The 26,663-nt window shown below is 40.7% G+C and overlaps 3 protein-coding genes and 1 long non-coding RNA gene across 14 annotated transcripts in view; 1 reads left to right on the top strand and 3 right to left on the bottom strand.

Annotated features, from left to right (window-relative positions):
- Positions 1 to 3,519, bottom strand: part of rap1gds1 (RAP1, GTP-GDP dissociation stimulator 1) — a 34,137-nt gene extending 30,618 nt beyond the window's left edge. For 2 of the 3 annotated variants that reach the window (XM_071478268.1, XM_071478270.1), the window contains exon 1: positions 3,127 to 3,512. In XM_071478268.1, coding sequence (XP_071334369.1) covers positions 3,127 to 3,130 — 4 coding nt within the window. In that variant the 5' untranslated portion in view covers positions 3,131 to 3,512. Of the gene's footprint in view, positions 1 to 3,126 lie in introns of all 3 variants that reach the window. The other variant, XM_071478269.1, reaches the window with a different exon arrangement.
- An 869-nt stretch (positions 3,520 to 4,388) lies between these two features.
- LOC139621606 (uncharacterized) lies at positions 4,389 to 7,593 on the bottom strand. 3 transcript variants are annotated; one of them, XR_011691026.1, is made up of 3 exons: positions 6,748 to 7,593; positions 5,147 to 5,338; positions 4,389 to 4,651 (listed from the first exon to the last, which is right to left on the bottom strand). It is a non-coding gene; the product is annotated as an uncharacterized lncRNA (long non-coding RNA). The 3 variants fall into 3 exon arrangements; XR_011691027.1 differs by having other exon boundaries at positions 4,389 to 5,338; positions 6,748 to 6,850; positions 6,966 to 7,593; XR_011691025.1 differs by having other exon boundaries at positions 4,389 to 5,338.
- A 44-nt stretch (positions 7,594 to 7,637) lies between these two features.
- On the top strand, positions 7,638 to 26,172 carry slc1a1 (solute carrier family 1 member 1). Its single transcript, XM_071478257.1, has 12 exons — positions 7,638 to 7,912; positions 10,891 to 11,031; positions 14,291 to 14,383; positions 14,529 to 14,643; positions 15,752 to 15,794; positions 15,945 to 16,040; positions 16,764 to 16,948; positions 18,081 to 18,188; positions 19,932 to 20,054; positions 20,164 to 20,358; positions 21,633 to 21,767; positions 21,850 to 26,172. Exons 1-12 carry the CDS (start codon positions 7,813 to 7,815, stop codon positions 22,088 to 22,090), a joined length of 1,575 nt encoding a protein of 524 aa, XP_071334358.1. The 5' UTR covers positions 7,638 to 7,812; the 3' UTR covers positions 22,091 to 26,172.
- spata6l (spermatogenesis associated 6-like) overlaps positions 24,760 to 26,663 on the bottom strand; it is a 14,583-nt gene continuing 12,679 nt past the window's right edge. For all 7 annotated transcript variants that reach the window (XM_071478263.1, XM_071478258.1, XM_071478260.1 and 4 more), the window contains one exon: positions 24,760 to 24,902. The gene's annotated coding sequence lies outside the window, so the exon portion shown is untranslated. The remainder of the gene's footprint in view (positions 24,903 to 26,663) is intronic.

The following is a 26,663-nucleotide window of genomic DNA, read 5'->3' as shown; positions in this document are numbered from 1 at the left end:
AACCGCAAACAGAGTAAGTGGTTAAGAGAACAGTTGGATGGACTGCACATCTTCTGACAGTGTCAAATACTTTAAGGACATTGAGGACGCCCCTGTTTCCTCAAATAAAAGCTGAGAGTGGATTAAAAGCTGGGTCTGAAATAATGGCCAGGAGCGTGGATGACATGAACAAATATAAATGAAGGGTATCTGTCCACTGAAAAGCTAAAGGGATTTTGATTTGAAACAGTTAGAGGAAGTGTTGGGTTTGTATTAACAGCATTACGCACAAACTAACAGAGCAAACAAATGCAGATCACTGCTCACCAAAATATGATCAATTCTAGTTCTTTAATAGAAGGAATTAGAAATAAAGTCCTGCCTTTACTAAAGGCTGTTTATCTTCAGTAGAGGTAACCACAGGCCTCGGACACTGTCTGAGGAAATACAGTACGTAGCCGACACTGATAATGATTTACAGTAATTTGCTGGAGGTTAGGTCTTTTGAATCACCAGTTGTTCAGACAGAGAGGAGGTAACGTACATGGTCTCACAGTGACAGTTTCTTATACTGCTGTCACAGTGATCAAGCTTTTAAAACCACCACACACTGCATCTGAAGAAGATCCATCCAGGCACGCAGCGTCATTAGTCATTTTAAGCAACCAACTACTGGCCAACTTCTTGCATGAGACATTCTACATCTACAATCTACAAATTTATACATATATATATATATATATGTGTGTGTGTGTGTGTGTGTGTGTCTTGCTGCTTTTCCATCTTTGGATCCTCCAGAAACTTAACACTTCCACAGCAAAATGATGCATATCACAAAACTAAAGTATGACTAAAGCACAAGCTAACACCAAATAACAGCATAAAGCATTATAATATAGATGCTGTATCGTTATATATGAAGGTATCACCCTTATGAACACACAATTTTTCCAAGTTAATCTTGTTAACATTTTACTTTCATTTTAGGGAAGAATTCAACACAAAACCTGTGCTAATAAACCATTACGTTTGAACCACCTTGTACACTTGTACACCTTCAGTGTGGTGCTGTTTTTTCAAAACTGTGGGTAGATTTGAGCCATTTCTTACAAACAGTACTACGAAAATACACTTACAGACATACCCCCTGCTTGAAAAGACACAACTGTTCAACACAATGTCTCTGGGTTATGATTACCTAGTCAGAAGGTTAAATAGTTTTGCTGTTAGTCAGAATATTCTGGAGATTTTTTATGAGGTACTGTGCTAATGTGGTATACGTATTGCAGCTGTAAATATAAAAACAACTATTAACAAAAGCTGATTTTTTTCCAATGCAATCCAAAATTTGAATGTGAATTTTGAGATGTCATGTCTTTTTTTATCTGATTCTACCTACACTTGCAGTTCGATGGTGTGTCCAAGCTAACAGTCAACAAAACGAGGAACCTGTACATCTGATTTTGTGAACAAATGCTTGACTTGTCTTCTTCCTTCTCTCTGCTCCAGTATGTGGACTAGAAGCCATCAATCTGCTGGACTGCCGGTCAGGTTAACCACAGTAACTGAATCAATGATTTATTGCTGGTGTGCATCCATCACATGCTACAACAAACGATTAGGTTATGATTCCTGTTGTTCTTATTAATAAGTGAAGGAAACAAATGACAGTTGAGCTGTTTCCTCATAACATCATACAACAGTGACTGTTAGTTTAATGAACGCTTTCCCTCTGGGCTCGTCTCAGAAATGTTTCATAGAGTTGCAATTTGTAGTGTTTGACAGCTGCTCCACACCCCCAGCAAAGAGTGATACCGCTTTACTGGATCTATACGCCATACTGATCTCTTTATAGTCTGATATAAATCATGCACAGCAACCAGGCTAAATGACTGCTAAAAATCTATTATTACACAGCTTCAATACAATACCTGTGTTATAGACTGAGTGATGCTCATTCACTTTGACTGACAGTACTGCTTCCAGTTTGTCTGTACAGTCCACATTCTCAGCAAAACCTGATTAGGACTGACCTGCCGGGTTTGGTCCAGAATGCACTCTAATTACTCCAGAGGCTGACACACTACTTTCTCCTCTACTTTATTGATCATCAGAAGAGAATAAGGTAATGCTAAAGAATTGTTGCAGTGGCACTGGGAGTTTTCTTAACGCTCACTCCACCACTGTGCCTACAAACCAGGTGATGATATATTGCATAAGGGTTGGGTTGCAGACACTGTTGCAATGACCTGGTTGTTTCTGTCAGTTGCTGGTGCACTACACAACCCACACATCTATCTCTCCATCCCTGGATGCCTTTTATGACAACATAAATGATCCAGCCTGGGATTAAACCCTGTGAAATGTCGCATAAACTGTCAAACAAATATTGTTCTAGATTGCATTCAGGAGTGCTGACGGTTTTCTAATGTAACAGATATAGAGGTAGCGTTTACAGAATTTTACAGCAGGCTATTAAAGTTGATTTGTGTTAAATCAAATGAAGATGCTGTGCCCAAGTATCCAGTAACCAGAGTGTGTCTATTATCAAAAACCAGTACAAACAGTAAGCCTACAGAGAGCAGTGCAGTATAAACAGCAACACAAAGTGGGCTGCTGGATCCTATTGCATAACAGCTGTGGAGAAGGAGAAGTGCCATCTACACCATCAGCAGCACACTGCCATTTCAGGGGATGGATGTTCATGTAGCTACTGAGACCTTCACAGCCTGAATTACATCGGGCACGAACAAAGCTAGTGACAACACATAACATAGTAAAAGGTAAAACATGACGACCACTGAGAGTGGGCAGTGGATGGAGTCAGGGAGGCTCCCCCACCCGAGCACAGAGAGCGGGCAGTGGATGGAGTCAGGGAGGCTCCCCCACCCGAGCACTGAGGCAGACACGTACACTCGATTCAGCCACAGTCAGCTTTTCCTATTACTGGACAATACAGCACGAAACTAAGAGGGTCAACGAAATGTTATTCTGATATTAATGCATAATACATAACGTCAACAATCACCCATGCGTGGCTGCTCACAGGCGTTCTCATGATAACCGTTTACGGTTTAAATAAATGGTGAACAGCTCTGGTTAGCTAACTCGGCTCAGAGTGCGCTGGTTAGCTAGCTGTCTACTCACCCATCTCAGCAGGATGTTGCTCCGGAAAATAAACCGGGCTGCTACGCTCTCCAGGGCAGCTGTAAACCGAGTCGTACTAACCGGAGGCCCCGCTTTTCCCACACTGCTCGCCGTGTAAACCGCCTTAAACTGGTGAAGTTAGCGGGTTTAGGTTAGGTAGCTAGCTAGCCAATTAGGGAGCGACAGCAGCCGCCGGCCGGTCAGTTAGTCCCGCTCTGATGGATGCTGCTGTGCAGCGGCCTGTACACCGGCTGACTACCAGGTTAACGCATCAGACTTCCTCTCATATCCACACCAACACTCAAGACCTGCTGGCTGGCGCTCCCCCGGACGACTGGCTCAGTCTCATGCCACAGTCAATTCACCCAGACGGCATGAAGAGTAGGACTTCCGGACACAACCTTCAAAATAAAACCTCTTTAATGACCAGGATGTTATACGACACATCGCCGGTAGGCGGCAGCTGGAGACGTCTACAGACGGGTCACTCCACTGAGGTGCACTGCATGGTACAATTTATTTAGCAATTAACATCCAATCAGCAGGTTGATTCTAATTTTGTTTCAAGTTGGCAAGAGTGAGGGGATCTGCTAGCTGTTGGGGGGCATTTCACCTGAAATCAATACAAAGTGATCACCTTTATCCTATGATGAAACATTTCTATCGTGATGGTAGTGGTCTCTTTCAGAATGACAGTGCGCCCATCCACAGGTTATTAGGGGTCACTGAATGGTTTGATGAAACTCATGTGAATCATATGCTTTCACCTTCACAGTCACCTGATCTCAATCCAACTGAACATCAGTGGAAGATTGTCGGTCGACGGGTGAGACAGCGCTCTCCACCACATCACGTCATCATCAAGACATCACATGAGGAAATATCTATTGGGAGAATGGTGTTCATTTCTCCAGAGGTGTTCAGAGACTTGGAGAATTGATGCCAAGAAGCACTAAAGCTGGTTATGGTGGCCAACACCTTACTGAGATACTATATGTTATTGTTGTTTTTCCAGATACCCAGCAGATACCTGCCATCACAAAAATAAATGTGGGGGGGCACAGAAGGTTATAAATGAAGAAGACAGAGGAAGCTGTGTGAAACCAGCTGCTGCTGCCTATTTTATCCAAATCGGTTTCATATCAAAGTTATTTTGTTGGTTTATCGGTGGTGGTGCTGTTGTGAGCATGACAGTTTTCCTCTGTGGTGTGTTTAAGAACACTCAGACATGTGAGATTCACAAAATTTTGCATCAAAATGCATCACACTGAAAATATGTATATTTGGAGAAAACAAACAATACACACACTTAAATAAACTAGACTCTGACAAAATAACTTCAATGTTCAGTCAGTAGCTGTTTCAGTGGTTTGGTCTGACATTGTGCTCTGCAAAACATAAATGACTGTAAATACACACCAGTCAGTAATGGAGGACAGCCAGTGTGGTGATGTAGTGTATTTTTTCCACAGGGTGGCACTGTGGTCACCTGTAGTTCCTCTGTCTCTTGTGGTGTCCGCTGAGACTGAAGTTTCAGGAGAAAAAGCACAAAAATAGTCAAAAAAGTAAAAATATTTAATCTCTTGTGGGTAATTATTGAGGTGACACAGGACATGCTCACAAGTATTATGTGTAATTATGCATGGGTGCATAAATCGACACACTGCTATTCCACTAGAGTGGATATTTCTGGTTTTGACACTGAAAGACGTCCACAGGGGACTGAAACTTGTATGTATACTGTTAACCACAGTGCTGTGTGAGATTATTACCTTGAATATGACTGTTAAGACAGAAAGGTGGTTTTATATATATAAAAAAAAATGTCTGCTGCACAGCTTAAATTGTAAATACCAGTCTTGGCTACGGGACTTTAGACAGCTGGTATTATAGTGTCTGTCTTCAAAGGACAAAAAGATTATTCGAAGACTGTCATCTATATTTTGAGGTGTTGTTCCCTTGGTCTATTTTTTCTACATGACATAAAAACTGAGCCAGTGAACTTTGTACTTTTCATTACCTGAAGCATTTATTGCACTCATTTATTTTCCTCTCATAGTCACAGTATGGATCACTGGTGACAGCTATGTCTGGCGTGGTACCCAGAAGGGTGCAGAGACCTTGGGAAGCAACCTCCGTGTGCAGGATGTCTGTGTCTGTTGGTCTGGCTGCAGTGGAAAGGCATTCTCCCCTTCTTTCCCTTCCCTTCTCCCTGCAAGAGAGAGCAGCACCAGATGTTGACATCCATATGGTGGCAATGGCATGGAGGAGGTCAGCAGCATCGAGCTGGCCACCATGATGGAGGACCTGCACTAGCTTTGCTAGGTCTTGACTGTCATGGCGAATGTTGACTTAAAAAGTAACATCTGTAGCCTTAACACTGTTATAGCCTCTGCTTTTCCTCACCCCTATCAGACAATTATGTGTTTGTTTGGGGGTTTTTTTGCTTCATTATATAAGCCTCACAATACTTGTGCAATCCCACATGACCTCCTCAAAGATCACAATGTCACAAGTATATGAGACCATCTTTGCAGTTTCAAAAATATTCAGTGTGCAGGTAATTCTTTGTTTTTCCCAACAGAGGTATAGTTCCTATAGTATAGTATAGTATAGTATAGTGAATGTTCTGTGTTTGTGTTAAGGAAATATCCAAACTAAAGCAGCACATAATATCAGGTTTTCATTTTTTACTTTCTGCTAAGATCAATGCAACATTTTGTACATGTTAACATATAAATACCATCTTAATATTTTCATTTATACCCAATAACTATCATATTTTGCTAAAAGTTTAGTTTCAACACTACAATTAACATAGGAAACAGATGAATGACGGCTTTTAAGAATGTGTTTTTATTCTGAAGAGTATTTAGTGTGATTCATTTTATACTACAAAAATGATTAGAAAGATGTGTTCTACATTATGTGCTTAACCATTAACATATTGCAAATGCATCATCACCCTAAATTCTAACACTTCTCTATTACATTTTGACTTCAGTGCATGCCAGTTTAATAACTGTGGCAAGCAAACACTCCTGTTAGCATCATAACCACTTCAGCAAAAATCCAAGAACCAAGAAACAAACTACCCAGAAGAAAGGCTGGCTGTGGCTCCAATCAATTTGTAGAACTTGATCCAGAGGAGAACTAAGGGCCCTGGACCACCACTACATCCTGTGGAACATCATGTAAGCAGATGTAAGATAATATGACCTCTGCCATCTCTGTGACTGATGGGGGCTTAGGCAGAGGGACAAAATTGGTCAAGATGGACCATCTTCAACATCAACAATGGTGAGAATGACTGTGTTAGGGAGGAAGACCAGTAACAGTAACAAGTCCTCAGAGATATGGGGACCAGGGATGCTTAGGTACTGGAAGAGGGTGAAGCAGACTTGTGGGAGGCTTTGTTCTGGGCACAGACAGATGAAACCCAGTAACATCCTCCAGGGAGGGCCACCACAGATTCTGTTTAAGAAGGATGACTGCCCGATGGACACCTGGATTGCAGCTGATTGTGGAAGTGTGACCAGATAGCAACAGGGACAAAGACATGGCCGTGGGGCGACCATCGGGTACCCTTCCAGTGCCTGCTTGACCTTTCTTTCCACTTACCAGGTCACTGCCCCGATCACACTGGTCCGAGGCAGTTGGAGGCTTAGGCAGGCGAGGACTTGCTGGATCTTTGTTCATGATCACATAAATGTTTGCCTTGACTCTAGAGTGCAGAGTGCGAAACGTTGTTGTCTGCTGAGTCAGTCATGGCCAAATTGTAGCCTACTGTAACAACTCTGTTAAAAACTGGTAAAAGACTCAGATGCAGAGAAACTCACAGGAGGAAGAGCAAGCTTCAAAACAGCAATGCCTCTATTTTAAAAAACAGGATCACACACAGATAAGCAGTCTAAAAAGGCAAACAGTAACAGGCAGGTAGCAGGCAAAAATCCAAAAACCAAGTACCAAACCTTGAGGACAGACATGAGGTAAAGGCTGGAGAGCAATGTGCACAAAACCAGATGCAACAACAATCTGGCAGAGAACACAGGAAAGTACATGAACAGGTTCAACTGGCAGAAAACAGCAGGGGCAGGTAAGTGGGTGGGGCACAGGTGAGGATGGTCAAGAGGCACGTAAACACATGAGCAAGAACTGCAACAACACAAGAGGTAAGTCCATAAATATCCATCCAAAAATGAACAGGAAACAGACGGTAAAAAAAAGTGATGATGTTACAGTTTTGCATCTCTTTATGGTTGTTGTGCTTCATCGTTTTATGATTAACTTTACAACACAAACTTGAAACAAACACTTTATTCAGGGTTACTGGTCATGGGGCCCTGGGCCAATAGTAATACCAATAAGCATATTGCCTTTTGACTCTGATAGGGAGCAACAAGGGGAGAGCTCGTTGTTATGGATGTCTTTCCACAGGGGGAAACCACTGGTTTAGCTATGATTCCTTTCTTTTAGTCCAAATTCCTCTACCTACCACACACTCCCTCCCTCACACCAATGCTGGCTATCAGCAGCGTCTGACGGCTGCATCCTTTGCTGTAGCAACGCAGCTGCTCCTCCATCCCTCTCTGCCTCGTCTGCACCTGACATCCTGGCTGCAGGAGTCTTTTGTGTCTCCACGGGTACCATTGTTGTTTCTTCCCTTTCTGGAGGAAAAGCAACACCATGGACATGATGGGCAACAAAGAGCGACGAGGCGTGAATTTCAAAGGCTTGTTGAAGAGGAATTGGCTTCTGATTGCCACGGTTTTATCAGTGCTGCTCGGTATGTGGAAGCCCTTTAATGTCTGCTCATGTATGCTGAGAGAATGAGACACTCTCACCTTCACTGGTGCCATTTTTTACTTATCTTCATTGCTGTTTGCACATCCATCCCTCCCTCTTTGTCTTACCATTCAGTCTTGCTTTCTGCTGCTGTCACTGCTGAAATAAATCAGCCTGTTTTGCATCAGCTTTGCACTGCAACACACAGACAGCAATAGAAATGTTAAATATATGTGAAGGAATACAGAACATGCACTGTATTTCGTATTCATATTTCATAAAGGAATGGAGGATCGGTACTGAGTGTGGTGTTATCGGAGACGTAGCCTCTGTCCTCTGTCTTCTCCCCCCATGTCTGGACATGTCTCAGACAGTCAAACGTGACCAGACTGAAGTGACAGTGCTGGGTCTATGTGAGGAGTCCCAGCACAGAGGCAGCACCACACAGAGCATAGACTATACAGGACGTGCCATCTGCAGGTGCTTAAAACAGAGAGGCTTGAAAAAGGTTAAAATGCCTTTAACTGAGTTATGAAATGACTTTCATTTTTATTTTGACTTATTAATGTGAGCGGTGTGTCCTCTGTTAAATGGTAATTATTAGAACCAGCTTATGTTATGTAAATTCAGATTTCATGTATATTAAAGACATTTCAGTTCAACAGTTCAACATTTTTGGAAATGTCATCATTCACTTTTTTCTCAGCGTTAGATTTGAGGATGGATATCAATCTCTATCAATGTCAGTGTGTTAAGCACAGATCTGCAGTCTGTATGTGGTTAGCCTAGCTTAGCATAAAGACTGGAAGCAGAGGGAAACAGCCTGATTCTGTCCAAATGAGTTTAGTTTGTACACAAACAGAAATGTAACAGCAACATTTTGTTTGCACATGTGTAACTTCTTTGCCATCTCTCTGACTGTAGCACTTCTGTCAGTGAGAACAGGTGATGATCTCAGTGGTATCAAACCTGACAACCTCAGTGAGTTGTCACTGTGAGGTTGTCCTGCTTGCATTCTTTATTATAAGCTAGGCTAAATGCCTCCCTGCTCTGGCTTCGTATTTAACACACACATATTAAAATCAATCCTCTCCCTTCACTCCCAGACAGAAAGCAAATAAGTGTATTTCCCAGAGCGCACCCGACTGTACAGACACACATTTCATACTTTTACTTCAAATCTTTTTCTGCCACAGCCACATAACCTAAATTAATTTACTAGCTAACATCTCCGTCTTCTACAAGAAACATAGACACGTCTCATGTTGCATCTTGTTTTTTTGCAGGTGAAGGGCAGTGGTTATACACAGCAGCAATAAAGTGTGTCATCCCCTGTTGCTCATTTGTTTTGATGACCTCCTTCTCCAACGAGCCTCTCCCTGACTGTTTCTTTTTTAGGCTATAAAACAGTTATTGAAAGGCAGATAATATTTCTGCTCCAGTGCTGTCATAAAATCGAGTTGTGAGTCTTTATGACTGCCATCATTATACAGTCACTGCAGTCGAGAAATTAGCAACGACTCAGTGAGATTGATGCACCCAAAAATCAGAGCCAGTAGGTCTCAGACCTGCAGGCTGGCGCTGCAGTTTAGAGCTGCAGATAAAGACATGCTGACATTCCTCAGCTACATGCAAGAAGGTAAAAGCTTCTACTATTTTGACACGTGTGTTGCGGGTTTGAGGTTTTATGATTTATAGTTTAAACTAACTAACGCAGAGTGTCACTGTGTATCCTCCATGTCCGGTCAGGTTGGAGAGGGAGGGAGGAGGTCTAAATCAGAGTTTATCTGTTCAAATAAAAAAAAATTTAAAAAAAGATGAGTGGGATGCAGAGGCAATTAGAAAACAATACAGTGCTGTGGCCCACTCTCTCATTATCCATCTATGACTATTCAGCCATTCGACATATTGGATAACACTGGCAACTTTAGTGATAAGCTAACCACATCCTGACTCCAGCTCTGTACTTAAGACACAGACACACACTGGAAAGAGAGCATTTAATTTCTCTAATTGCTAAACTATTTCCCTGATAGAGGTTTAGATCTAACATATAGAAATAGAAATAAATCAGTCTTGTATGAACATCACATATGGAGTTACAGCCACAAGCTTACTGAGTATTAAATATCCACTCGGGGTTAGTGTGTGACCCTATGACATTCAACTTTTGTTAATTTTATCAGCATGTGACAGTTACAGCAGGTATAAAAAATGCTGAGATTGTCTGCTGGTAGCACAAATGTTAAAACTGTAGCAAACTTACAATGTGAACACTGCAGGAGTAAACTGCTGCTGCTGTTGCTAGTGTCAGGTGCAGGTTTACATACACAGAACTGGACCAAACAGCTCCACCTGTGAAGGATCAGCAGCCAGCTAAACCTGAAAGGCTGTTTGTGTGTGTGTGTGTGGGTGTGTGTGTGAGTTACATAGCAAACAGTGGGTCAATGTGGTGGTGTCATCCAGCTACAATCTGCTGTGTCATCCCAGTCTTTTACAGCATCTTTAACGGTGGTCTGTTGTGTGTGGGTAACACAGATCAGTGAGTGGGATATATGTGACATTTATAGCTGGAAAATAGACCATTTTCAGGAGGGGGAGGGTGAGGGAGGGGTTGATGATAATAAACTTTCCACATATTCACATGCAATGATGTTTATACTGTGGAGAAAAAAAACAATAAAGATCAATTCAACACTAAAGCTGGAAAATATATAATATTCAATACACATGCCTCATAAATTCCATATGACAAAACACCACTGACCTGTAAAATAACAGGACAGCGTCAGTTGTGTTTGTTGAGCTGCCACTATACCAATTTAAATGTTCCTTATGATGAAGCATTGTACTTCCACATCTGTAACATATGTTTTTTTCTGTGAGTTGAGCTTTTGATAACTCTTTTTTTTTTTTTTTTTTTTCACTAAAACCAATCACTTCCGCTGACCTGACTCTGTCTTCCTCCTGATCTTTCAGGGATCAGTTTGGGTGTCGTGGTCAGAGAGTACGCCTCCCTCTCCCATCTCCACAAGCAGTATTTTGGCTTCCCAGGAGAGATTCTCATGCGAATGCTGAAGCTGGTTATCCTCCCCCTCATCATTTCAAGCATGATAACAGGTAACTTCAAGGTCACATATTTTACACTTTCCTGTGTTTTTTTGAAGTGTTGATCTCCATCAGAAGATATATTTGTGGTTTTAAGACCCAAAAACCATCTCAGTGTAGTTTTACATCTCCTCTCTCAGGCTTCTCTCTGGGAGCTAGTGACAACAGGTCAGTCAGCCAATCAGAATACAGGATCTGAGCCTCTGAGCTTGTGACATCCCAAAGTTACGGAAGTCCTGATGGCTCGTTTGAAGGCATTCTGAGATAATGATCTCATTAATTCAGAAAAATAGAGCAGATTTTTTTTTCTTAAGTGAATGCATTATGCTTCTGTAAATATCAGCCCAAGCCAACAATTTTACAACATTTTAATGAATTTAATGAATTGTCAAAGAGATTAAAGATTGGCTTTTGATAAGTCACAATTAGTTTGAATCTAACAGGACAATCACACATTTGCAGAAGCTGATAATTAGCACTTAGATAGATATGTTGAAATAAAATAGTACTGAAAGACAAAGACATGTATTGTGTGCAGCTGCATTAGTTTGCACTTACACACAATACATTTGTCAGTAGAGCTGATAGAAATCTCCACTAATGAGATACAGTCAGAGTGTGTCACGCTGTGCACTGTTTTACGTTCTTGCAGTCTTTATGCAGTGAAGGTAAAATAACAATCTGTCTGATTATGTCTCTCGGTTCTGCAAAAACACATTCACAAAATTCACAAGAAGACATCGGGATAACTGATGCTCCAGGTGACAGGTGAATGTCATTTTGGAGCTGTATTACATCTACTCTAACTAATCCCCTCTCTGCATCCACAGCAGCAGATCAATCGTCCCTGCTGGGATGAGGTCGGGCGGCTGATTGTTATGGCTCAATGCTGTAAAATGAAGACAAACAATGAGGAATATTTAATAGAAGCTTCAAACTGATCTTACTTTTTAAACCTAACAGTGATAATCCAGAGTGGCAGATTTGTTTTTCCTTCAGCTTGGGCCAAAACCAACTGAGCAGAATTCATATAAGCATATTTATGATCAGAAAAGACTTTTTCTATTTTCCTCATTTCTCTATGCAGTCTACTGGACTACTAAATTCATGCAGTACTGGCTCAATGCATATTAGTTTATAAGGAGATGAGAACAGGGGATTAAAGAAAGTGGTCCTCAAAGATGGAGATTTCATCACATTTACTTAACAATAAGCAAGAAAATGGAGGAGTGATTTATTTCATGAAAATAATAATAATGGGCTTGAGCTTCTAATTTGAGACTGCAAAAGCAAGAGGCTCAGTAAGTTCTTATTTGTCCAACAGGAAGAAGACTCTGCTTTTGAGACAGCAATAATTGGAGAGGGAATTAAAAGCAGCAGAGACAATTGATAAAATGTATTTAAAAAAAAATCAAAGATACAGACACTTAGGTCAGCACTGAATTCAGTTTTCACGACAATGCACTAAAACAGCATCAATATGAATATGACAATAAACCTAGTAAGTGTCTGGCTCGCCTAATCAATCAACATCAGAATAATAACTCAGTTGTAGCTATAAAGGCTGGTGGGTGGGGACAAGGCTGTTTGATGAAAAGTGATTTAGTTCAGTCTTTGCACCTTTTCATAACATTGGATAACAACAGCAAAAAGGAGAAACTAGAGGAGTTCCTCTCTAAAGTATTTAGCAGATGAACAGAAGATGATCAGAGAGTGCTGGGAGAACCAGGAGAGGGAAGTTACAGAAACATTAAAACATGAAAACTGTGTTTTTCCCAGAATGGTAGAATGGTTTTAATTAAGAGCAAACTTACCAGCTTCCTGAAAAAATGTCACAGGCTTATATGAGTCTAATCCTAGAGAAAGGATAGAATCTAGCATCACATAGACAAGTTTCACTCATGAATTAGAAGCTGAGATTTTAACTCGAAGGCAGGAACCTCCTATAACCACTGTAGTGAAACCAGAGCAGACAGGTTTAATCAAGGGAAGAAAGTCCTTCAGTAATTCCCCTTCTCTTGGAAAGCTAACTGAACATCAGCCCCATCATTGCAAACATTAAGGATGATCTGCAGATACGGGGTGGTCTTCCTGTTTCATGGCTGACAGGATGAGTGTTCTTAAAGTGAATATTCTCTTCTACATAGATGAATATGCTATGCTGACAGAGAGAAACAGTTTAAAATACTCCACAGACTGCACTGTACACTGTACACCATTACTGAGGACAGACTCCTCTCACAGAGCCTGATACCTGCAACCACATGGGAAATTTCCACAGATCCACAACTTTCAGAAACAAATGAAGGACAAAATAATGATATAGTAATAATATAATTGGATATAGCTAAGTGATACCGCCTGTGTAATACCTGTATGATGAAAATAGACTTTTCCATCTAGAGATTTTGTTCCATTGTTTGTCCATAATACCAGTTCCAGGGATTTGCTTTTTCCATCTGCATTTCCCTTGAGTTTCCCCCACTGTTTGTCCTGCTTAGGGATGATGTGAATGTTTAAAGGTTCAAAATTTTACACTTTTGCTGTAAAATATCCATCAGAAGATATATTTGTGGTTTAAAAAACCAAAAATCATCTCAGTGTAATCAGTAGAGAGGATCTGGGCCTCTCTTCTGGTTGGCTGACTATTTTCTGAGTGATCCACTAGAAATATAAAACATTTCAGGTAAACACTCAGAGAAACCAAATCTTGCTAGATTGGGTTGTGGGTCCAGATGGGCGGAGCTTGGGGCATGGCTGAGGGCAGGGGGCTGCTTTGTTGTGACATCACAAAGTTACAAAAATCCTGACAGGTCATGTTAAGGCTCAGTGTCACAGTATTAATATAGAACGTAGACCTGCTTTATATTTGGAAAACATCTGGGAATGTTATACAGGATGGGTTTATTCAGCTTTTCCATCAGCAGGTCTAATGTATTAATCATTTCAGAGTTGGTTGGGGGAGTGGGAGCAGGGCGTGCTCCCATTGAGTCATGACTGTTGTTTAAGATTTAAAGGCAACTTTTTTTTATCTATAATCACACAAAGACCCATCTATTGAGACAGTAGTCGGAGCATGTTGTCTTTGTATAATTATACAATTGTTACAATGGACAGAAGTAACCACCACTCTTAGCTGAGTGTCCATGTTGTAATCACCACTGTCTATACAATGAAGTCTGCTTGGAGTGGTAAGAGGTCAAATATTGTGTTTTGATACTTGGTGGTGGTTGATGTAATGGTTGAATCGAACATTGTTCCTTGCACACAGGTGTTGCAGCCCTAGACTCTGAGGTGTCAGGGAAGATCGGTCTGCGAGCTGTTGTTTATTACTTCTCAACGACCATCATTGCAGTTATTCTCGGTGAGCTCTCTCAAGCCTTTCTTCCCTCAGTATCACTGTATTTAAATCATCCAGTTTATTTCAACTGATTAATGTCATTTATATAGTGTTATGTAAAAATGATGATCTCAATGATAATGTTGAAAATTTTTTTAATTGATCGCAGGAATCATTTTGGTGATGACTATCAAACCGGGAGTCTCTCAGACAGCTGACCACATCGACAGAGCTGGGACCACGCCCAACGTCACAACAGTGGACACACTCTTGGATCTCCTCAGGTGAACTCCCAGCCATGTGACTGAGTGTGACAATGTGATACGTTTTTCATGAACATAAAGATTTTGGAAAAGCCTGCCGTCATAGTGGACCTGGGCAATTAACCGAAAAAGTATCAAACCGACATTTAGAACCTCTCACCAACTTAATCCTGCACATTGGTTAATTCAGTTGATACATTCCCCAATGCTGCGTTCATGAGGCGTCCTCGCAAAAAAATACTACCTCTGCTCCATCCAACTAATGAGGATAGTGACCAAACACAATTTGTTTAATTATTTGGAACATAATCACATTGCAGTATATGAAGGCTCATAAAACAAGAACGATAAGCAACAACGTAATTGTTCATTAAATGGTATTAAGGTAAACATTTGAAATAATCTTGATATTGATTTGAAGTCATATCACCAAGCCCTAAATCACAGGCTCCTCCAGCAGGCCATTTTGGACAGTCTCTTCTCAAAAGCATTTTTTTGTGTTCAACTGAGCAGGACACACAAAAAGTGATGTTATACTTTATGCATTGTGTGAACAGAGCTTGAGTGAGAAGTTTAAACCTTCTCTCACTTTCACACCTTCACTCATCTGACCAGTCACTTTGTTAGAGTTTGTGATTTCTCAATTTAAAAAAGTCAACTCAAAATGTTGCATTGGCTTAGAAAGTTACATCAACTCATAATGTTATGCTAATACGGAAAGTTGAAAGGGGTTTTCAGGTGCTGTTAGATGATCGGTTGAGTTCCCCGCATATTGAGACCTTTAATTCTAGAGTTCTGAGACTGATATGTCCAACCTTCAGTTTCTTGAATTAAAGGGAATTGCTTTTGTTGAAAACAATGTACAGCATTTACTGAAAACCCAGTTTCCCCACAACTTTCTGTTGACAAAATCTTGCCATCCCTGGGGAGGACACAACCGACTTTAGTATTTTAGCTCCACTGCCTCAAAAGAAGCTCACTGTCTCTCTATGAACATGAAAATCATTCCCTCCTGGATTCTGACTTGCATAAAGAGTCATTGCAATAACTCATCTGTTAAGAAAGGATTGTAGTACACATCATTATCTTTTGCATCATTCACCCTCAATCTTATCTTTTTCATCAACAGAAATATGTTTCCGGAGAATCTGGTGCAGGCTTGTTTTCAGCAGGTAAGAGGCATAGCATGTCCATCATTCAGTCCTGCTCCACTTCCTGTGCATTTTAAAGTGTTGTTTAAACCTATGTCAGGGTCTTGTCAGTAGAGTATGTTGCCATGTGATCATAACTCTGATGTTGTGAAATGTGACCAATCACACCAGTACAAGACTAAGCGCAAAGAGCTGGAGCCTCCAAAATCTTTGGCTGAAACAACCACAATTCCACCTCTCACAACCTCTATCATGGCGGCAGTGGAGGTAAGTGTGCATGTTCTCCTCTGGTCATCAACAGCATTAACTGCCTTAATGGTATCAATGTATTGTTGTGTTTGTCAAGCAAGCAAAACTTCACTTGCACCCAATAATGGACCATATGTACCCATAGGTCAGTGTGCTGTGAAGTCCTCCAACCTGAACAACCATATAGGTCATTAGTTGGTCCGGCACAAAAACTACTTTGTTAGGTTTAGGAAAAGGTCTTGGTTTGGGTTCAAATAAGCACTTCCTTAAAGTTATATTGCTTTGTTGTCTCTGTTGTCATGGCGACCATAATAACAACGTGGTTACGTTTGTTGAATGGTCATGGATAAAAGAAACAATATAAACTGTTATTTCACACAGGAATCAAATTCCGGTCTTCTGCTTGTTGACCCATTGATCCACCTCAAGCTCCTCCTCCTAGCGCAGACTTTCTCGCTCTTTATACTACGTCATCAGACTTTTCCCTTTGCTCCTGTCTAATCTGCTAGATGGTGCCCAACAACAAAACTTATCTATGGGTCAAAATAACCTGCTGCATAGACGACCTATGGGCTAGTTTTTTTTACAGGGGGACAGTATCCTGTGATCCTGTATAAAACATTTCCATAACTTATCAGTGGATCTTTAGAGTCAACTGATACTAATATGGTTGCAGAAGCAGCTTCCTGGCCTGGTCTTAGCTAACTGGATGCATTGCCTCCTCGTTCCCTCTCTTGGCAGAACATCACTAAGGACTATAAAATCATCGGGACGTATTCGGATGGAATCAACGTGCTGGGGCTCATCGTGTTCTGTGTTGCTTTTGGCCTTGTCATTGGGAAGATGGGTGAGAAGGGACGCATCCTCCTGGAATTTTTCGATGCCCTGAATGAAGCAACCATGAAACTTGTCCAGATAATTATGTGGTATGTATAAAAGAAGTACAGGTACATACGTATGGTGGCCTTAAGGCCAAGAGTGGAGGCACAAACATTTAGGGAAACATGCTCCAAATCCAGAAATGCAACAAATACACTGCAGCCCACCAACAAATAATACATGTGGCCCAGACGAATGAGGCAATGAGCTATATATCTTATATGTTAAATGGCAGCATGTGACACTAGAGCATCTCACAACTGCCTCACCTGCAGTGGTGGAAGAGCCATTCTTGGCTTAGTGAGGTTTAGGCATATCAAGTACTTGGTTAAGTTTGGGAAAAGATTGTAGTTTGGGTTAAAATAAGTACCTCCTTAAGTTAAGACGATCTTTGTTTTCATGGTTACAATAGTAACAACATGGCTGAGTTTGTCAAAATAGTCATGGATAAATGAAACTGTTAGTTTCACATGGGAATCAAGCACCAGTCTCCTGTGTGAATTAGCAGAATACATCACATGCTTGTTTTCTTCTGTCCCATTATATGCCCAGTTCCATGGCCCGAGTCTGGCCCATATACAGCATCATCATCAGATGCAAAAGAACCAAGATAAATGTACTTAGTTGCTATGTACACTGTTCACCTGTTACCTTGCTTGCCCAAAATAATATATCGTAAACACTGTTTCTCATTCCCTTTTCCCACTGGGATTTCTGTAGCCACTTGTAAAACAAACCACATATGAACACAGACAAAAGTACACAGTCTTAGAGATAAAGACATAAACTTCTAAATAAATTACATATGAAAACAACCAAACCCAACCAGGAATGTAACACTAAGTTTGGTACTAGAACACTTTGGTAAAGTATTCAAAGTATTCAAATACATTTCTACACTTTTCTAGATTAGAATAATCACTGGGTCTATGAAATATAACAGATGTTCATCACAGTTTTCCCAGAAGCAAACTTACATTTTCAAATTACTTAATTTGGCCAATCAACAGTAAAAAAAAATGACTTAGACAATTAATCAAATTTGTTGCTGATCCTTTTTCTATTGACTGACTAATTAATGAACTTATCATTTGCATCAGCTGTAATCCAAATACACAGAATTGGCTGTTGTCTTAGCTTCTGTACCCCAGATCATTCAGACTACTTGTGTCTTTTCAGCTACATGCCAATAGGGATCCTGTTCCTAATTGCTGCTAAGATCATCGAGGTGGAAGACTGGGAGATTTTCAGGAAGATGGGTCTTTACATGGTGACGGTGCTGAGTGGGTAAGTTGTCCCATTACTCTGTATCCGCCTGTTCCACACACCAGGATTTATGGTTGACATTTGGGCCGATTCCCCCGTTCCCCCCCTCCACCCAGTGATACAGTAAAAGCTGAGCTCTGTGTGGGCACTGATAAGGGCCAAGGACATTTAAAACTGCTCAACCTGCTGATACAGTGATGAAAGCTTTGCACACACATTTAAATCTAAGTGACACACCATTAAAGAGTGTGTAGTAAATCCCACTCAGTTAGGGCACAGGGTTAGTCCAAGGCTGCGAGTCTTCCGGTGACAACATCAGACTTATTCTTTTACACATTGTTCACATTTTCTGCTTTTTGGATGTTGAAGTGAAGATGATTCTCTTAACATGGGCCTTTTAGAAGCGCTGTAGCTGGAATCTATTGAGAAGGTAGTTCAGTCGACTGATAATTGAGTCTTCATCCCCTTAATTCAAGGCCCTTCATCAGTATTAATGACTTGGCCATTATTTCTAGGTGTGTTTCCATCAACCTGCTTCATGTGCAATTCGAATTTGAGTAATGGGAGCACATGAATTTCAAATGTTGCAGAAGAATTAATAATTTATAATTCACATGATGTGGTTTTTCAGACTATTTGACAAAGCAACATTTCACAAAAGTGAAATGCAAATTCAAGTTGTAGTGCCTGCCGTATCAGGCCCCAGGGAGCCAGTTCCATCTGAGAGGCAGACTGCTGGAAATCCACGTCGCCTTTAATTAATTGGAACGATACGCTGAAGGTGAAAACACAGTTTTATTTCCATAACATCACTCAATGCAAACACAGACTGTTGGAAATTGTGTTTTGCTGACTTTTCTAGAAAACAATATGATGGACCTCCAGCTCAGGGCAGTGACAGTAACATAGAGACATGGGAAAAGAGACAGGGGGACATGCAACAGTGGGATTGAAGCATGGACATTCTCACTCAAATACCAGACGCCCCAACAAGAGAGTGTGTGTACTCTATTTCTGTGTAACAAGTGTAACATGCTGTGTACACCTGTTGTTAAAATTTTAAATGTGATTTGGCACAAAAGAGAATGAGACTGCGAGGCTGATTTCACACTGAGCTAAATTACATGTGCATGTGTCACATGACAAATTGCTGTTGTTGAGCATTAAACATAAGGGAAGAGTCATCTTAGTTTTTTAAGGCCTAGATAATGACCTTGTTGGACTGTGTTTATATAAAATAAAAAGTGATGATGTCTATAACTATTCTAGGTGTTGCAGTGAATGCTGTTAAATATATAGGCTAATGACTCAAACTCTCTTTTACAGCTTAAGACAACTATTCATATCTATTTATTCGTATTAGAGAAGTTAGTGTATGTATTATTACAAATGATGATCGATTACATTGTAATAAGGTCTGAGATGAACATCTTCTAAATCTAAATCCTTTATCCTTTTACTATCCTATCCTTGTGCTATATAAAGCACAACTCAACATGTCATTTATCACAAAACATTCAGTAAAGAAAAAGGTACGAGCTCATCATGTGGTGAGAATCACATCATCGTATGACGATCTTTAATAACAGTCAGAGAAACTTGTTAACTTGTTCTATGGTTGGTGGTTGGTGTCATGGTGCTGAAGAAAAAACTGTTAATTATGTGATGATTATAGAGATATGGAGAGAATCTATTTCTCTGTTGTGCCTGTAATATACTGTACACAATAGTAATTGTTGTAATTGTGTCTGTTTTGTCCCTCAGTCTAGCTATCCACTCCACCATCTGTCTGCCACTCATCTTCTTCATCATTGTGAGGAAGAACCCATATACATTCACACTGGGAATGGCTCAGGCCCTGGTGACGGCGCTCATGATCTCCTCAAGGTCAGAACCCTACGAGCTACTTGTTGTACATTTCAACACATTACTCATACATGTGTTTCATTAAAACAACATATAAATAGTCATGTTTTTAATGATTGATGTTTTCCAGCTCAGCCACTCTACCCGTCACCTTCCGATGTGCTGAGGAGAACAATCGAATTGACAAGCGAATCACCCGCTTCGTCCTCCCAGTGGGCGCCACCATTAACATGGACGGAACAGCACTCTATGAGGCGGTGGCCGCCATCTTCATCGCCCAGCTGAATGACTACACTCTGGATGTGGGCCAGATTGTTACCATCAGGTAGAGTTCAGTTATAACTTCAGGTTGTGATATAGCTGAAATTCATCTGTGACTGTGATCACATTCTGACAGTAAAAACACTCTGATCAGCACATGATTTGATAAGAGTTGAAATTTCATGCTGAAATCAGATACTTCATCTTCTGTCACATTTATAAAATAAAACAAAAAAAACTAAGTTTTCAAATTATGAATCTAATCTCGAGCTCCATACAGAAACTGCACTAATAAAACTGAAACTGTGAATAGGACACAAATCAGTCCAGACATTTAGTAGCTGACTGTGCTGTCACACATGGTGACAACAGGTCAAATCATTTGTTTCAGATTCGCAGTGAGCTTTATGTGTCCATGCCAACAAATCCAATAAGTTTCAGGCAGGATTAACCTGATCCATCTGCTTTCATTTTATATGATCTTATATTTAATTCATATATTTTCAATTTATTTAGTTGATCTTTTCTCTCACAGTATGTACCAATTGTGTTATTTTATTTCTTTATTTTACACAACCAAGTGTAGTAACTTTGTCCCATAGATAACTGTTGTTATTTGATGCCCTGCAGAATTTCTTGTGTCTTCTTCTTTCAGATCTCTTGTTGGCATTGTGGCCACCAGTGTGCAGTGTCCTCTGATGTACTGTAGCTGTAACATTTCATTTCTGCATGTCATTAAGAGGAACATTTGTGACAGTGGTGTGCCATTGGTTAAAGCTAAAAATCAGTCAGAGCAGTACTGAAGTGGAAGCGAGATCTCTCGTTACATCTGATCTCAGAACAGCACTCTGGCACATCTGATATTGCCCATTTGTGTCCATTGTGTAATTTACTGCCCCCTCTTGTTGCTAGCTTGACTTCCAGCCGTTGTAGCTATAGTTTTTGTCATTTTTGTGGATGTGACAGTGTCCTGTTGACAAAGGCCGAGGTTTGTCAAACTGAGAGGGGAGCAGCATTTTATGGGTCTGAGAATAATCCTGGGATATTTGATGGGTAACTAGCTATAGCCAAATTGTGCTTGTCAAGCTGTCCTTGACTCAGCTTCTATCGTTCTGAGATCAGGTGTTATACTGCAGTGTTACCTTCATGTGCAGACCTGTGTGATAATAAACTTACGCATTAAGCGTTAAAAGGCAGCAAAAGCAAGTGAATGGGCAGAAAGTTTGAGAAGTTTGAGACAGAATATTGTTGCAGGAGAAAAGCAGCTCCTTTCAGGAAGAGCTCAGAATGTAGGTTGTGTGCACCACTGATTTGTGACATTGTGTCTCCTTGTTTTAGCATAACAGCAACAGTTGCCAGTATTGGAGCAGCAGGAGTCCCTAATGCTGGCCTTGTGACCATGGTGATAGTTTTAACAGCCGTGGGATTACCTGCAAGTGATGTCACTCTGATAGTGGCTGTGGATTGGCTGCTGTAAGTTAATTTGCTGTCTGTTTTTCCCACCTCCTCTACATAAAAAAACAATGCTGTAGATTTATTGAGCGGTGTGTTTCAGGGATCGGTTCCGCACTATGATCAATGTGCTGGGTGACGCTTACGGAGCCGGCATCGTTCAGAAACTATCCAAGAGGGAGCTGGAGAGAATGGATCTGACGTCAGACGTGGACGTCGCCAACCCCTTCGCTCTGGAAGCCACTTTGGATGACGAAGAGTGTGAGAAGAAGTCATATGTGAATGGAGGCTTCACCGTCGACAAGACAGATGCAATCTCCTTCACCGAAACCTCCCAGTTTTAGCCTCTGGCTGGATCAGAGGTGCAGAGAAAGTGCCGCGCTGCAACGGATGTAAAGCAGAAAACCTTCCATCATGTAACAGCACCACGACGAGACCGGAAAACTATCCAACCAGCCCCATCCAAGCTCTGACATCAGCAATAGCAGCCTCCATTAAAATTATCCAAGATGATCACAAACCAACGTCAGACATTTACAACCACGACTGAAGTGCTTCCCTCTTACTCAAATTGTGCCAAGATTAATAAAAGTCAGTTTTCTTTTCAATAAGAGTGTGTTCTTTCCTACAAAGACACACTCACAAAGAGCTGTGTGTGTGTGTGTGTGTGTGTGTGTGTGTGTGTGTTTGTGTGCATGAGGTTATTCTTTTCTGGGGTGTGTATCTAATTTGCAAAAAAGAAAAATATGAATTAAGTCCAGTACTTTATTTGCTCCTTGATTAGACGTAAATTCTGTAAAACGTCTGAATGATCTTTTTTGTGTGGTTGTTGTTTAATGTCTATGTCCCATGATGCACTGCTTCTACAACTATCTGTCTATTTAAACTGTGCCAAACATATAGAGTTTTTTCACCAAGTTGCATGAGGCAATATGTAAAAGAAGTGGTGACCGCTGGCTGCAGACTGAGTTTTTTATGGAGACTTTACAGAGACTGGAGACGATCGACAAAGGCTCGTGAAGTCAATGAACACTGTGAAATTTGAGGACATTTTTTCAGAACCAAATCGCCAACATTTATTGATGCATTACAAAAAACTTACAGTGTATTAGATGCCCCTGATTGTTCCTTCACAAACCAGACCAGTTTAACTGTCAGCTAATGGATTTATATGTCAATAATCTGATAATCAAAGTGTGTCTTTCTGTCACTATTTTATTTTCCTTACATCGTCAGGCTGAAATATGTTCACATGCTATGACACAGATGCATGGCAAAGCTTTCATCTGTTATGTTATCCACATTTGTGTTAAAGGACATGAAAACCTTCGGGTTTGTTTGGTCAGCTGTTAAAGGAATAGCTTGACATTTTTGGGAAATACACATACACACATAATACACGAAGAGTGAGCTGAGATGATCAATACCACGCTGATTTCTGTGCGTTATAGCATATTTCCCTAAATATATTCCTTTAAAACATGCTGAAAAAATTTAGGCTCAGATGCACCTCAGTATATAAGTACAGCACCCTAAGAGACAGCTATGACAGCTTTTAGTTATAGTTTCCAGGTTCTGACCAGACCCTGAAAGCATCTGGTTCATAGCCACTGCTTTAACACTGGGACATTGGCTGCTGTGGAACTATGGGAACTTTTTGCATTAACATGGTCTGTCTGAGGTGCATTGTTTCTCATAATTCCCTGTCATACCCACAGTAACCACATGTTGATTTAGAGGGTCATCAGGACTTGAGGTAATCAGTGTGCCATTGCCCACTTAGCTAGTTAGCATGAGGACATGAGGGTGTCTTTGGTGCAGGGTGAGGAGATAAAAGACCTAAAGTTATCATCTTATCTGAGAAACTGTTATAACACTTAGCTAGGCCTATATAGATGTCAAAGTGCTTTTATTTTTTTCCCTCTGAGCTTCTTCATATATTTTTTGATGTCACAGTATATTTTGTCTACTTTGAGCCTAGATGCCTCGTTAGCTTCTCACTAGCTAAATGTGGGTGCAGACAATTGTGCATCAGGTTGTGCTGTGATTGGGTAGTTGCACTGCTGCAACACAACAAGGAAAAAAGGCTAAAAAAAAGAAGGCTATATCTAAAATGGGGCTAGTCATAAATGGTCTGGAATGAAATCATCCCACAGAACTATAAGGATTTTGCAAAGAGAGCATTATGAGGCAGGGCTGAGGGCCCGGTTATGGTCTCTCAGGTCTAGCTCTTAAGACCAGGTTGGAAACAAAACTGTTTAACAAAGTGGAAGTCGGACTGAGAAGTCAGATGTGACTCTCTCACCTCCACATTAATTGGCCAATCCCCATAAAGTAAGTCCCACAAGTGTCTGCACTCATGATAATGCTCCCTGGCTGCACTGTTACTTGTGATGCTCACAGTGTAATTGTGCTGTCATGCTCTTTTATAGTTACATGTCTGTAACACAGCTGTGTGGATGGCTGATTGCAGCAGCTGCATATTTTTGATGCCTGCACATGTATACAGTACTTCAGCTTGGAGGTACTGTACATTCAGACTGACAGCAGTGAGAGCAATAGAAAAGCGCTCTGTCAGTTTGTTCAAGGACGCTGTTGAAGTGTGCAGGCGCTCTGACGTAGATTACCTAGATGAAATAGACAGCTAGCAAGTTTGTTCAGAATGCTGTGTTGCATGTTATGACGCTAGTTAGCATGCAATCCCCTCCAGTTCTCACAAAACATATAGACTACACTTCACCAGCTCACCTGGAACACCTACAGTCTCAGACCATGCGTCTTTTTTTTGTTTTTGTTTTTTTAATCTAAGTCCCTGTAATCAAACACGGACACATTGTAATGGATGGGGGCACAAGCCACAATTATCAATATCTCCTCCATTGTGTTTGGGAACAAATGTTTGATGGGAACAAGAGTTTACACAGTTGTGTCCTCTAGTGTTCTCTGGAGCGGAGAGCACTTTCATTCACATTCTGATTGGTTGCTGCCAAACATAGCTCATTCTCAGAAAGTGGCCTGGACTTCATCTTTTTCTGCTGGGGCATGGGGCGTGCTGCTGTTCATCACCAAGAGATGCTGGCCCCAGAAAATGAATGAGTTTCGGTCACTTGGACATTGTCGCCGCCGTACGGTTAGTGGTTAGCAGTGTTTAACCAGCTGAAATGACATGAAAAAGGACCAACACTGGTATCACTGAGTGATTGTACTACTGTGTACTATTGTACACTGTTGTACCTTTTATTTAATTCATATACAACAAACTAGCAAGTGTTCCCAGTGCTGGTCCCATGACCACTGTTCCCAGCATGATAAAATCATTGTTTCTAGGTGAAAGAAAAACGGTCCGTTTGGTTTTGTTTCCAATATCCCCCAAGTCTGAGCTAAATACTTTTCCCAATCTCCTGGCAAAAAACACAACATTCATCACAACACAACTCTGACCCTCATGTTATTCATGAAATACAAACTGAGATATTCAACAACACTCCGCTGATGATTTGACAAACATTCATGACAAGACACTTACAAGCTTCTTGGTAGTTGGTCGCTCAGATTGTAGTAGAAAAAAAAACTGCCAGAGTAACTAACAGCACAACACTGTACTGTACAATATGTTCCAGTCCAAGTTCAAAGTCATGAATTCCCCATTCGCTAGACATGCTAATTGGGAAAAATCATTTAACAAAACCTGTTAAGTTTTCCTTGGTTTATGTAAAGTAAGACTCCCAAAACAACAGTTAATGTGTTAATATTTAGAGGTTAGCGGCAAGATTGACATATGAAATTAGCAATGCCAAACACTGCTCTTCAAAATTCCTTGTTATGCAGTGGTCCAGCTTAGAAAGGTCACAGAGGAAACACCTGTGAGACTTTCTTTGCTTGATGTAAAATACTTCTCCCAAAAGCAACAGCTCCTATGTCAACAGCCCACATTGCAATGTTGGTAGCACAGAGAAACTACAACTGCTAAATGCTACGTTATCTTTCAGCTTACTCTTAACCAAGTATCATGCAGATGTTTTGATAGATTTATGGTCATGTTGAAAACTTAAACTTTGTCTATTTTCTGAATAATACAAATGTTCAATAAAGTGCTGGTGTTAAAAGAGCGCTGTCAGGTTTAGTGTGATTTCACATCACCACATCCTTGGGGATTACAAATCTTGCCTAAGTGTCTTACTTTTAACACTGATGGGCCTTAGTCTCAGTGTCTCATTTTCAGTCGTCCATCCTCTACTAAAAGGGCCACATTTAAAATGAAACATGGGTGAACGAAGATGCTCGGTTGTGTTTGTATACTGATCAGAGATGAGATAAAGCACACTATGATGGCATATACCTACCCCTTCTCTGTACACAAGTACCGACAGTATCTGAATTAACATGGACCACATGTAACCGCAAGCAAATAAAAGAAAGCTGCTTATTTTTTGGTCTGATTTTGCTGTCTACGTTCACATTCACCACCATTCAGATAATCACACCACTCCTCCAACTTAAGCAGCCATATAGGTTGTTTTTTTTCCATCTTCTGATACAACCCATGGGAGTGTCTCCTGATTTACTGCCCCTACCTGACCTTTGTCACCATGGTTACAATAATAAACAGTGTTGGCTTTATTAACAGTAGACAATCTCAATAATAACAACAACGTGCTTTGTCGAAGGGTCATGAGTAGTGGAAACAACATAAATTCCTGTGTTTTGTTGAGCCAGCCATCCACCACAACCTCCTCCTTACACAGACTTTGTCACTCTGTATTCTATGTCACTGGACTTCTTCCTTTGCTCCCGCCATAATTACCACAGCCACTGGATGTTGCCTATCAACAGAACGCAACTATGTTTCATAATAACCTGCTGAACAGACGACCTGTGGGCTTTTTTTTTTTACAGTTGGATATGAATGAAACTCAA

Source organism: Trachinotus anak, unplaced genomic scaffold (genome assembly GCF_046630095.1).
Source record: "Trachinotus anak isolate AG129_WGS33_773 ecotype Australia unplaced genomic scaffold, CSIRO_AGI_Tana_v1 ptg000005l, whole genome shotgun sequence".
Lineage (NCBI taxonomy): Eukaryota > Metazoa > Chordata > Actinopteri > Carangiformes > Carangidae > Trachinotus > Trachinotus anak.
This window is presented reverse-complemented; position numbering and strand designations above follow the sequence as displayed.